Source organism: Astatotilapia calliptera, chromosome 12 (genome assembly GCF_900246225.1).
Source record: "Astatotilapia calliptera chromosome 12, fAstCal1.2, whole genome shotgun sequence".
In the NCBI taxonomy this organism is placed as follows: Eukaryota; Metazoa; Chordata; class Actinopteri; order Cichliformes; family Cichlidae; genus Astatotilapia; species Astatotilapia calliptera.
In genome coordinates, this window is record NC_039313.1 from 27934309 (window position 1) to 27947671 (window position 13363).

Genomic DNA, 13363 nt, shown 5'->3' on the forward strand with positions numbered 1-13363 from the left:
ATGGCTTTTAGGTTATAATGATTGTTGATGTTTTTTGTTCTTTTTATGTTTATGTTCTGTTCCAGAAGCGACACATTAAAAGTCTCACAGGACAGAAAACTATAGATCAAGTGCGTCGGTGTTCCCATTTGCGTCAAAGTATTTCTAACAAATCGAGAGGAGGGGGTGTGGCACCGCACAACCTCGCACCTCTCTCTCTCTCTCTCTGCTTTGATGGAGTGGTTACATAACAGAACTCGACATCCAGCTAGGCAGACCAACTCCAATACAAACAACTGACTGAGCTCTCGTGCGCGCGCGCTCTCTCTCTTTCCTCTCTCTTTCTCCACGCCCCTATCTTTCATCCAAGTCCTCCTATAGGTTCGGTACAGAGGTAACAGAAAGACAGTCGGCTTTATAAACATCCACTTTGTTCACTCTGCCTCTCTGCTTGTTCCATTTCTTTGGTTTATCCTCGTTCTCCTCAGCACGCACCAAGATGCCCAGCAAGAGAAAGAAGAACAAGCGTCGTATGAGAAGGGTGGTAAGTGGTGGCATGCGCACGTCAGGCGTTTATTCTTAAATTAAGTATAGAGTATTATGGGATTTCTTTGTTCAATTCACTGTAAAATAATGGTCTGCAAAAACATGGATTTAAATGTAAAATACGCCTTTTTGCCTCTGTGAAAAAATGAATGAAGCGAGTGCTTAAATTGTAAAACAAATTTCGTTTACATTTTCTTTCCTTTTTTGCACATTATTTTATTTTTGTTATACTTAAGTCAGTTTGGTGATTGTTTGGCAGATTTCCACTTTGTCGTTGCTTCTCTCAGACGCTCCGTAACCCGTGCGTAAAATCTGGCAACGACAAAAGACCGTACCAAAAAGGTACCAAAACTGGACCTAAATAAATAACATATAAATTTCACACATATTTTTAATTTTGACGAGCATGCTTCTGGTTTCTATATTAGAAGAAAGAGACAGAGAAATTGTTGATTTTGTGCTCAGCTCCTGTGCGCAATGGATGTTCTCGGTGCGCTCTGTTAAGGTTACGGATAGAGATTAAACGTTTATGCACATCTTGAATTTCTTATCATAAAATGCGATAAGTTCCATTTTCTAGTATTTTTTAAATATACTACGAAATGACCACTTGCCTGTTTTTCATGTTCTGGACCAAAAATACAGTAAGCCACACAATGCAGTGCAGTACACAGTGTACTTCAATACAGTGCTGCTCTTTGTAATTCAGTATGATGAATTCGCTTTGCCAGTTGTACGCTAATTCAGCCGAATGACTGGAGACATGTAACTTTTCAACATTCAGTGCCCAGAGGAAAAGGGGTGTGACAGAAAAGGTGTGTGTGTGTGTGTGTGTGTGTGTGTGTGTGTGTGTGTGTGTGTGTGTGTGTGTGTGTGTGTGTGTGTGTGTGTGTTGGAGGGGTGGGTGTGGAGGGAGATCAATGACGCCATACTCCATAACCCAATACTGTTCTTTAGCATATGTTTAATCATTAACAATGTATATTAATAAAAAAAACAACAACTAAAAAATAAAAGCATGCACTGATACACTGTTGAAGCCCAGTCATCCAGCTCTGGTAAGCCTTTTCAGTGCAGACTTCTTCTGGCATCCTTCCTCATTGCCTCTGCCCCTAACCCCCACCAAACTTAAGCTTCTGGCTGGCTGACCAGTGCATGACTCTGAACACCACACATCTGTATTTGGTAATGTGTTGACTGAAGGAATGTCTTGCCCCACTTTAGCCAGAGTGGACTCTGTCTCTCTCATTCTTCCACAGTCTGGCAGTGACAGATGAAAATGACCCTTAAAGTCATTCACAATTCAATTTTATCATTGCTTTACCTCAGAGGTATCAGAGCACAGGAAGCGAACGTGTTTTTGGAACTTTCAGACATATAGCTGAATGATACTCAGGTCACATATGCCTTTGTATGTGTGCATATGTGTGTCAGTTTCACAAAGACTGAGAAATATGGTTAAAACTTTTTATCATTGGAAACAATGTATTACTTTGTCATAGGGATGTTTACAGGTGATTTATGGGCAAAAATCAGAAGTTGTTTTGATTGTGTCTAGCTAGATACTCAGAGATATATGCGCTTTCATACACATGAGCTTTTGGCTTACAGCATGGGTGCAGCACTGCGAATACCTTACTGGCCTTCAGCCTAACAAAAGCATTTTCAGGGAGTGATTGTAACCTGATTATAACCTGATTATGATGTGATTAGCCCCACTGTCTGGCCCGCGGGGCACCCATCAGTGCTGCTGACTCGCACGGTTTCCGTTCCCGCTTCACCAAACCTGTCAGGACCGGTCTGATTCAACTAATTAGCTCCCATTATCTAACTAGCTTTGCTGTGTCTACTCCCAGTTTCCCCCTCCCTCTAGTGGTCTGTACTACTAAAACCTCCATCAAAGCCTGAGGGGGTTTTGTCCAAAGCTAAAAAATATGTTGGACATGGCTGGTATGGCATGCCTGGTATTCCTGGGTGCTAAAGTGACAATAACATCAGTATCTGAACACGATAAAGCCTCAAGAACATCTATACCTCATACACTGTCATTTGCCTTTCTTTGTATTTCACTTTTATCTTTTATTATCTTGTTTTACATACTGAACATGTCTTTGAAGCCATTATAAATGAAGTGTCACGTTTGTTTTGCTTGGAAAGGCAAATGTTCGCAAACTTTGTATTTTCCAAATATCACTTTTTTGAGAGAAAATATCAGTTCATGTTATCATGAGCCAACTACATGTCAGGGTTAAGATAACTGTATGCCCAAAAACTTAAATAATGCCTCTCATACTACTATCAGAACGGTAATCAGATGTTATTGTGTCTTTCCTGCCCTGCAGCAAGCCCAGAGAAGAGCACTTGAAGAACAACATGCTGCCAATCCGCCGGTGAAAGCCAGCCGGGGGATTGCAGTGAGTGCACCCCCTGCAGGAACCACAAAAAAAGCGGCTAAAGCTCCACCTCCAGCTCCTGCTCCTGCTCCAGAAAAGATCTCACGGTCCATTCCTGCTGCTGTTCCTACTGTAGAAACTCCCAAACTAGAACCAAAAGCAGAACCTGTTGCAAAGCCCATTCCAGATGAAGTACAGGCACCAGAGTCTGAGGTTGTGTTGTTGGAGCAGACTCCAGTGACAGCTGAGATTGAAATCCCAACACCTGTCACTGTAGAAGCACGAGCTGTTGAGACTCCATCAGTGAAGCCCTCTACAGTTGAAGCTAATGTAGTGCAAGAGCCTGAACCCAAGATTCCTGAAACAGAACCAATAACTGAGGTAAGAAACAGATATCGCAGCCATAAGTCTCCCATGTGCCTCTGTATGCAGAAATCTAAACTTAAATCATGTCTACAAATATTTCCAACATTTCGCATGCCAGAGTCAACAGTTCTAATGTTTCACCCGGCATGGGGATCACTGCCTCCGCTACTGCAGCTATCCCACCTTAGGGAAAGATTGATCGTTTGTCTTTTCTGGTTTTAACGTCCGACATTATACATTAAGCTTCAGTCACAAAGCCCTCGAGACCCTCTGGCAACTTTGGGTGAAATTTGTGTTTAACGACCTGGAAAGTGATTTCTGGAGGTTGCTAATTCTAAAACTTTTACTATAAAGGTGAATGGGTTGTGTTGTACTTTTTAGTTTCACTACTGCTTGGTGAGTAGTTTACAAACAAGTGATCGTTTTCCATGCACACTGCTAGTAGCTTTGACAATCTGCTAGGGACTAAAACAATCTTGGTCGAGCACCATATACCTCTTTGCCATTGCCAGCAACCATTTGCCAACTGGTTGCAGAACACACAGATTTCCCTACAGGCCAGCAGTTGTCTGGGAGCTGCTGACCAATCTCTAGGTCTGAGTGAATGGGGCTTTAGCAATCAGCAACTGTCAACATCTTCTACAAGCCTGGTAAGTTGCAGTAAGAATCAAATTTACCAGTGTGCACGTTTCATCAGAAATATAGTTCTATGGACATATGAGTGAATGAGGTCCACTCATAGGTGAATGAATGCTTCCTTTAAATGAATGTCACTGGGATCAAAATTACATATTGTTTGTATGAGATTATATGGAACCAGGCTGTTTTTGTAGATGGTTTCTCTCTATTTCTCTGATGTTGCCAGGTCAAATAGTATTTGCTGTGTTTGGGGCCTTATGGGAAAAGGGAGCTGGAATTGTTGGAGGTAGTGAAGCGAAGGGAACAACATGTTCTATTTAGCAAAAAGGTGGAAAGTAGGAGAGAGACTGAAACACTGGGAACAACTTTTTAAATGGCCATTATCACCTACACTAAAACAAAATAGTGACTCTGAGCATGCATGTTTTTTGTTGTTGTTGTTTTTTGAACAGGCTTATTTGTTATCACAGATATTGAGTTTGTTATCAGTTACTTGTTTTTGGTTACTATCGTGTTGTGAGAAAATCTTTAAAACGTTACATCGTGTGCATTCGTTTTATCTTTGCCATCACATAATGTGGTTTTGAGTCCGAGAAGATTGTGGATACAATTAAAAAGCTTACAGTATATGGATGGCTGTTGTCAGTTAATTTTAAATAGTTGCAATTTTTTCTGCAGTTTTCCTCTATGCAGTAATGTTTTCTCAACATTGTTTCTAGCTCATCTATAATTTACTATTTGCAGTTTTAAATTGTAAGTTGAGCTTTGTGCCTTGTAGCCATCTTGCACATATTTTGTGAACAGGATGTTCTGTTTTAGTCAGTAAATTGCACATGCATGCAAATCTGTGCGGCTTCTCTTCCAGCAACTGAGCAAAACCTTTTCCCCAGTATTAACTGGGCTAGATTTCAGCCCTACTCTACCCTAGTTAGATAAGCAGTTTAAAAAAAATGTCTGGATAGACAACAACCAATGGTGTACATGTATATGCTCACATGTGTGCCTAGCCTAAAATAAGAGGAGAGAGGCAGTGCTACAGTATTTATAGCATGGCCTTTTGTTAAGACTTCACTCAGTGTTACACTGTTTCCCAGTTTTCCAGTGGGTCCATCTTATTCACTTCACTTGTGCCATTCAGTTAGGAGTTCTATTTGTAAACCCTCTATGGGTTATGCCCACTGAACCTTACAGGCAGCATACAGACATCTCTATAGAATGACTGCCTGCCATTGTGTAGTTATACTGTAGTGCTGTGGTCATTTCCACTGTCTCAGGACTTTGCTTCCATTCACCATGCCAGATTCAGGTCAGATAACAAAAACTGGACATTTATGCAAAATTTTAAATGTATCATCATTGACTATCATTCTAATAATGCAATATTTAATGTCTATATTATGAACTTTTTTACATTTTGAGACAATTTGCAAGTTATTCTGTTGAGATTTATCAACGTTTGTTCGCAGACAACTTTTTCACTTGCACTGTTAAAACTATGACTTTTATCTGTAACATCACAAGTCCACAGATGGTGACAGTTGGTCAGCTGACTGACCAAGAGGTTTAATGGGGCTTTAACTCAGGTGCCCCTTGGGCCCAAGAGGCGCCCCACCACCTCTGGATGTGGCTGCAGAAAGTATAAACTCACAGCGGATTCTACAGACTGACTGAGTGCATTTACATTTTTGTGGCCTGAAGCAACAGTCAGTGCAACTCACCCTCTGTGTAGGCTGAACATTTTGTACCTGCTTCCTCTCCTATGTTCTTCCACTCCTCTCCTGTCCAATCTGCTACCCCTCTTTTCCTCATAAATCTGCTCTGCCTCTACACTTTCTAGCCTCTCACCACTTTCTTTATGACTATTTCTCATTCTCTTCTGCCTTTTCTCTTCTCCTTCTCATTTTCTTTCCTTTCCTTTCTGCATGCTGCTTCTCCTCACTTCTGTTAGTATTCTGTGTCAGCTTGATCCCTTATGAACTCGTGTGATTTGAACCTTTACATGTTCCATGTCTAATTGATTCTTTGCTGGGTGGGCTGAGAGCTGGAGAATACTGAATATTTAATTCAATGCTGGGAGGAAATTTGTCTGTTTGAAGTGTGTCTGTATATGTGTGTAGTTTGACCTTTAAAATGAAGAAAATATTGTACATACAAATATCCCATCCCCTGTAAATGGACCTATTATGCTCAATTCTAACTTCATGTTTTCGTTCCATCACTAGTGATGTTTTGCATAGTTCACAGTTCCAAAAAATAAAAATAATCTGTTATGAATCATTTCTAATTGATTTAGAAAGACTGTTGAATTTGATCTTTGTGCAAATCCATTTAGTACTTGCTGTTTTGTTGCTGGAAGAAATTGTTCGGCATGTATAGACACTGTGCAACCACTGCTTTCTTTCCTCAGAGGCTAGGTTGATAATCTATCAGAGTTAAATAAAAAATTGTTAAAGTTACTGTGTTCAAAATCTCCCAAGATGTCAGTAAAATGGAGACTGAAGTCATCTGAATTCTGTTTTCTTACCTCTCCCAGTTCAAATGCATAATCCTAGCTATGGTAGCCACTGTAGGACAAACAACTCTGGCAGTAGATCATCTGTAGTGAGCATAGGCTGTCAGTTCCCTGTTTACCTCTGCTGGTGCCTATGTCTGTTTACTGTGGAGGAGGCAGTAAAAGGAGTCCGATATGACTTGAAGCTCACTCCTCTCTGATGATAATTATTCTGAGGTGAGTTAGCATGAACATGAACTTCTCTGTTCGTTAGCATTGCTGTATTTGCCACTGTTAGTGGAATTTTGTTTGAAGTGGATCTATGATTGTTGGACTTGTTGTTGGACATTACTTGGATAATATTGGTCTACAACCAGCTGCTGTTGTTGTTTACCTGGCTTATTGACAGACAGTAGGGTCACACATCTAATCTGCTGACAATAAGTAATTATAATATCTGCACACATAAAAATGCACATTTTTGAGCGTTTGAGTGCTGGCCAGTTCAGGAGATGAGGCTTGAGATGAGAAAGAAGTCTGACATTTTATGCAGGTCATCTTGTCGCTTCTTTGGTGGAGGGGACCCCTTCTAAAGAGGTAAAAGATAGGTACGATTCTTCATATCTTGAGTCTGAAGATAGAAATATGAATTAAAATTTGCCTTGAAGGTGCACAAACCAATACGAGTTCTTTTTCTCCTCTGTCGTTAGCGTACGACATATGTGGCCAGTCTCTAGCCACATATATAAATTAGAAGGAAACACGATGTCCATTTCGGGCGGGGCAACATGGCGACCTCCAAAAACCGGTGCCAGTTCCCTTGTATTTTCAATAGATACATTCAGAATTCATGAGCATGCATCTGTTTCTTTAAGGACATAATTATACACTTAGCAATGTATAATGTACAAAATTATTTTTTAATGAAATAAAAAAAATTTTAAAGTTAAAGAAATGACAGTACCTGGAGGATGGAGAAAAACGTGGAGGTAGTAAGATATCTTTGAATGTTATCAGGTTGTCGTGTGTCACTCAATGTCCAAATAGATCAGTTTGAGTGATTCTGTACAAAAAAAACACTCATATTGCTGATTAGCAGCCTGCAGTAGACTTTGCCCTATATTGAAGAAGAACTGGCACAAGACAGACTAAATAATTGAGTCAGACTATGAAGATTTAAAATATTTATACGCCGCTCTCTGTGATTGTCACTATAGCTCAACACACTTGGTTGCACAGTTGGTGTGCCACTGGCCATTGGCAGCATGGCTGCAAGATGGAAAAATATGGATGAATTCTATCACTATGTGAGCTGTTTGGTGAATCATTGTCTGGAAAATAACCGCGCCTATGAGTAATATAACAATATTGTGATGTGAATAATAAATGGTTGCAAATCAGTGTAAACTGCAAGACATTTATTGTATTCTGGTAAACATGTAATCATTCAAACACATTTCAGTATTAAAAATATCTGATTGTTTTTCCAGTGGCAACATGTTCACAGTATGTAGTTTATAATAAAAAGATGGAACCAAACATTTTTAATATTTAAAATTTTAGTAGTTTTGTATTGAAAGGATTTGAGGGAGAACACAGATTTCATGATGTGAATGTGTTTTCTGTTGCAGGATTATACAGAGGGAAGCAAAAAGAGGGAATAACTGTTTTTCATGGCATTGGGTTGTAATACCCCTGTAATTGCCCAGCTACAGCTATGCTCACACAAAGTGTAAGGGGAGTGCGTATGTTTGTGTTTGTGTTTGTTTAGAAAGCCAGTCCAAATTCCACTTCTAATTTTGGTAAATATTTCCATTTTTGGGTACAGAAAAGACTCGAGCTGCAGTTTATCCTCAGGCCCATCACAGCTACAGATCTGCCACATGAACCGTTTTATAGAAGATTATTTGGCTCTGGGCACATTTTTAGTACTGCTGCATATGGGTGTGTGCCCCTCCCAAAGCTCAACCTTTAAAAAGTCAATACTGGCTCCAGTGCAACAAGAGGCACATATTTTTAACTGCCTGATATACTTGTTAACGTATCCCAGAGTGCCTTTTTTCAGGTTATGTTCTTTTTTTCCATCTACACTCTGTTTTGTTGGATGAAGCATGTGTATTTTCATGTTTTGCTAACTTGTGAATAAACTCTTTAACCTCTTGTGCTCATAGGTCACACCCTCATCTGAAGCTTCAGTGGTTGCTGCCTCTGAAACTGAGGTAAATCAAATGTGTATTTTTATTCACATACACCCTCTTTTGTCTCCATTTAAACCAAACACTAGTGTGTTAATAATAATAATAATAATAATAATAATAATAATAATAATAATAATATATCTTTAGGCTAAGCCAGAAGCAGACTAATCATGTAACAGTTGAACAAAAGCTGAACTTGATGATTTACAAGTGAGCTAGACTTTGATTTTTGAGCTGCTTATGTAGATACTATAGAACATTTTTCTTCAGTGGGAGCTAAAAGAATTGGCACATCATGGAAATGGAATTCTTAGGTTAAAGGTCCCCCTGGAGGCATTTTTCACACAAACATGCTCTGTCAACTTTTAATAGACAAATAAAGCACACTGGTTTTGTTAATTAGTTGCAAAAATTTATAGTTTAAAAAGTAAAATGCATAGATTAAATACAAAGTTTACATTTTACAGACACATAGATCTGTGTATGTGCTGGTTTTGCTGACTCCTAAACAGTTGCAGAAATGATGGCATGCATAAAAACAGTCTGACGCACAGTTTCCACTCATATTTTACAAGTTCATAGCAGCAGTCACTGAACAAGAAACAATTCTTTCAACAGAAAGGTGTTGAAAACTCCTGTGACTTAAGCCTCACATCGAATAAATAGCAGCTACGCTTTTTCCTTCAGGACAATTTCCTCTTATGCAAGCACTCAGATCACAATCTGGCTCAAGAACAAAAGTTTTCAGAGAAAAGAATCATATTTTTCTTTACAGTTTCATTGATCTGCAAACAGCTTAATATACGAACGATATAAATGAACTGAGAAATGAGAAAATGGGAATCAAAACAACCCAAGATTACAGTTATTCGGGCTTTTTATATATCATACACACTGCAGTTGTAACTATTCATTTGAACTGCAGGAGTAAACATTATGATAAATGTGATAGATTTAACCTTTAACCGTGTTCTGATTAATTCAGTTGTCAGTCATTCATAATGAAAGTTGGCTGTTAAGTGTCCTTTTCTTGGTTCCTTTCCAGATTCACACAGTTGATTCTGCGATCATAAAAACTGAGACGCAGGAGGTAAAACATGTCTTGACATTAAAATTGCATCATCATAACGACAAAAATGATGGTATATTTTAAGTAAATGTACTTTTGTTCTGTATGAACTGTACTCTTTAAACTGACAAAAAAAAAACAAGAGTCACTGTTTCTTCTCTCCGGTGTCGTGTTTTATGTTTTTTAATGTGCTCTGTGTTGATTTTGCACATGGAGACAGAGGATAAATGTGAGAGACCGGAAGAAGCTGAGGCCCTGGCAGAGAAAGGTGCTGTGACTGAGGTCGAAGTGGAGGCGGCTGCCACAGAAGATATTGCCGTACCAGAGCCTGTGACACGAGCCTCTGAAAAAACAGTGGGAGATGCAGTTAGCGGTGGCCAAGTTTCTGCTGAAGGAGAGCCTCCTCTGGGCAAGGTGGTTACAGAGACTGTTGCTGAATCAGTGGTGGAGGTTGTCACAGATGTACCTGAGAGCGAACGAGTGACTGAAGCGGCTGTCAGTCCTACAACCCCAGCTGCTGAAGATGGTAAAGAGGTGTTGGCGGAGGAGAATGCACCCGAAGTCCCTTCTGAGACTGCTATAAAAACAGAGGTGACACCTGATGAAAATACTTTCTTCTTCTCTTTTTGTGTTTTTAGTCTTTACAAGAATACATTGACTTTTTCACATTTTGCAGCCATCTTCTGTTTGTATAGCATGTGTCCTATATATTAATGAAAGGTTTGTCATAAGCAGAACAAACGATCACAAGGGTAAGGTTTTTTTTTTCCAAAATTTAATAGCAAAGACTAAAGATACACTCTGTCCTGTTTGTTTTTTTGTTTGTTTACATCAGCACACTCCTGTTGATTCTGTGGAGGCGGCTGCAGTGAGTATTTTTCCCTCTCTGTCGATAAAAAAGTAAAGTAGAAATTCCCTTATTACTTGTGTTTTAGATTATTTGGCAGCTTTTGCATGGAAAAAAAAGTACAATCTCCATATATGACATAGCAATGACATCAGCACCTGTGTTTCACAAGGTACCTGACACCAGCCCTGAGGCTACAGCACAAGAGGCTAAACCCAAAGAGGTAAAAAGATTTTAAATGTAATCCTCAATACAGAAATGTACTGCTCATATGCTAAAAACCATTATTTTAATTATTTTACAAGAACAGTTTTCTCTCTTATCTTGTTCTCCTTTGACATTCAGGATGCTGTGGCAATGCTGATTGATGCCACAGCAGTTGATGAGTTTGTTGTGACAGAATCCGTCTCGGCAGTAGAAGTTGCCACTGAGTCTGCTGCTGTCCAGCAGGTGACAGCTAAGCAAACAGGAATTTACCAGTGTACATATGAACCGTTCAGAAAATCACTGAAGGCTGATCAGGTCAAATAAATTAACTGAAATTAAAGGAGGCTTACAAGTGACTGACACAAGAAGGAAAGGCAAACATTTATAGACTAATCCTGGGTGTTATTTATGGTAAAGAAGGTGGGGATATGTTTCTCCATCATATGAAGCAATCTCATTGCTGGAGTGCAGTTTAAATGTATCTTGTAGTAAATATTTAAATGCTTATGTACTGTAGTAGTATTATTATAGCGTGATGCTAAATTAAGTGTAGTTCCAGGTAATGAAATTAGATTTTCAGACTGTGGACATTTAGGGTCCGATTTAAGTCTTTCTTGAAATCGTATCTACACACTTGAGACTACAGAATTAAACAAATAAGGAATAAGAACATAAAAATATATGGTTAAAATGATACATTAAATTATAATACAAGGATTTTTTTTTTTTAAAAACGTTAAAATTATTCTGGGTTTTTTTGTTAATTATTATGAGCAGTTGCTCAAAAACCTGCAGTATAATGTTCATGATAAAGACAGAAAAACTGCCGTTGTTCCTGTTGTTACATTTGAACACCATGTCACAAGGATGCTTTCTTCCTTTATTTAAAATTGTGCCCAGTTGGAGTGTATTGAACTTGAGTTTTAAATTATTTGGGTAGCTGGTTCCATCCTGATGCATTATTTTCATTGTAAGTAATTTTTCTCTTTTAGTCTGTTCAATGGAATGGGCAGGAGGATTTTACTGTGTTTCATTCAGAAGCTCAATTTGTTTAGCCATCTAACATACCCTTCTTCTGTGGCATTTAGGAAATCTTACCCGTGAATGACACTTTGAGTGCCCAAACAGACTCCGTGGATGTGACAACTTCTGAGTTTGAACCTGCTGCTGCACCTGCAGAACACACGGTAATTATACTTTCTTAACATTCACATACTGTAGCTTTGTATGGAACGCTGTCTTCTTAAGCATATATTTTGGGAACTTCCCTTAGTTTTTCTCTCTCTCTTCCTTTACAGGATGCCGCAGAGTCAAAATGTCTGGACAGGCAGTCAGAAGCGTCAAAGTCAGAAATCCGTGATGTGGAATGTCAGATGGAAATCTCTGTGGAGTCTGTGCAGCTCAGTTCAGTGGTAATACTTTTTTTTTTTAAGGAGCATTGTAAATTTACTGAGTAGAATTAAAGTTAAAAATGAGACATTTCCAGTATGGCTTTTCTAAGGTATTCAGAGATGAGCGATAGCTTAATGTTATTAGTTGTTAGTTGACATTGTCTTGTCAATACTATCAACAGGAGATGCCAGTGGAGACGGCGCTGAATGCACACATTGTTCCAGAGGTCTCTATCGAGGGCTAGAGCCACATCACAGAGATCAGAAGATCTATTTTTATTTGTAAGTCTCTCAAAGTACATCATTAACCTGGACTCTTATTATTTCTTTTTATTTTATTTTTTACTTTCTGATCTTCAAATGACTCAGTGTCTCTTTCAGAGTCCCCATTTTTTCTTTTGGAGGACTCGAAGCTTGCAGGGAGACAACCAGCTGACCTTTTCATTTTTTAAGGCTTAAGACCGGACTGCCAGGAAATCGAAGAGACATCCACACTTTGAAGTGCCTTTTCCTGCCCTGGTTTCTGTTATAACATCAAACCAGATGTCAACATGCAAAAAATGTCTGCATTCAAGGGAGCAGAAGAATAAAACATATTGTGGCTCCTTTTATACAGCATTTACCCCCAAAACCACGTACAATGATTTTGTTTTAGCAGTGGAAGCAGAAGTGCCGCAGCGGTGATAATTCTCTCAAATCATACTGGACAGGCTCTGATATTTGTCAGCACGTCTCCATCTCTGTAGAACATCTGCTTCCACACATGCATGTAAATACTGTAGCATTTAAGAATGCACCTCCAGTTTTTCCTTAGGCCCATTTTCAAAACGTGTTGTTTTTTGTTACTTGTTTCAAAATCACTGACTTACTGCTTAGTAGTATTTTTCCACCATATGTGATATATACATACAGCTTTTTCTCTGTCCTTGAACTGTCTCTGTCTCAAGTAAGGGCCAGCACTAAGGTTAGTGTGATGCTAAAACTACATCCTGAAGTTTTAGGTTTACTGGCCACTGGCAGATTTTGAGTGGATGAGGTCAGTTTCTGAGTCTTTCTTTTTTTTCTTTTCACCTTTTCCTATTTGCAATTCATCGTATTTAGACAACATGATGTGCTACAGTTTCATGTTGAAGTCTGTGTTCTGGAGGGGAAATGTAATTGGGTTGCTGTTGGGCTGCTGATGGGCATACCTAAACTTTGAAATAAAGCTGTACCTGATTGGGATGTCTGCATTTTA

General features: G+C 39.0%; 1 protein-coding gene across 2 annotated transcripts; it reads left to right on the plus strand.

Moving 5' to 3' along the window:
• Positions 1 to 235: 235 nt before the first annotated feature.
• LOC113034080 (calphotin) lies at positions 236 to 13350 on the plus strand. 2 transcript variants are annotated; one of them, XM_026188391.1, is made up of 12 exons: positions 236 to 523; positions 2868 to 3299; positions 8586 to 8633; positions 9658 to 9702; positions 9883 to 10272; positions 10517 to 10549; positions 10701 to 10751; positions 10874 to 10978; positions 11824 to 11922; positions 12034 to 12147; positions 12309 to 12408; positions 12508 to 13350. In XM_026188391.1, the coding sequence occupies exons 1-11, from the start codon at positions 479 to 481 to the stop codon at positions 12369 to 12371; spliced, it is 1425 nt and encodes a 474-aa protein (XP_026044176.1). In that variant the 5' UTR covers positions 236 to 478; the 3' UTR covers positions 12372 to 12408; positions 12508 to 13350. The 2 variants fall into 2 exon arrangements, with proteins under 2 accessions (XP_026044176.1, XP_026044177.1); XM_026188392.1 differs by having other exon boundaries at positions 237 to 523; positions 9898 to 10272.
• Positions 13351 to 13363: the final 13 nt, after the last annotated feature.

Excerpts from the sequence above, each read along its gene's own strand:
- LOC113034080 (XM_026188391.1), top strand. The coding sequence starts at position 479 with ATGCCCAGCAAGAGAAAGAAGAACAAGCGTCGTATGAGAAGGGTG. Across the intron at positions 10,752-10,873 it reads AAGAGGCTAAACCCAAAGAG|GATGCTGTGGCAATGCTGAT; the intron begins GTAAAAAGATTT and ends TTTGACATTCAG. Across the intron at positions 11,923-12,033 it reads CTGCACCTGCAGAACACACG|GATGCCGCAGAGTCAAAATG; the intron begins GTAATTATACTT and ends CTTCCTTTACAG.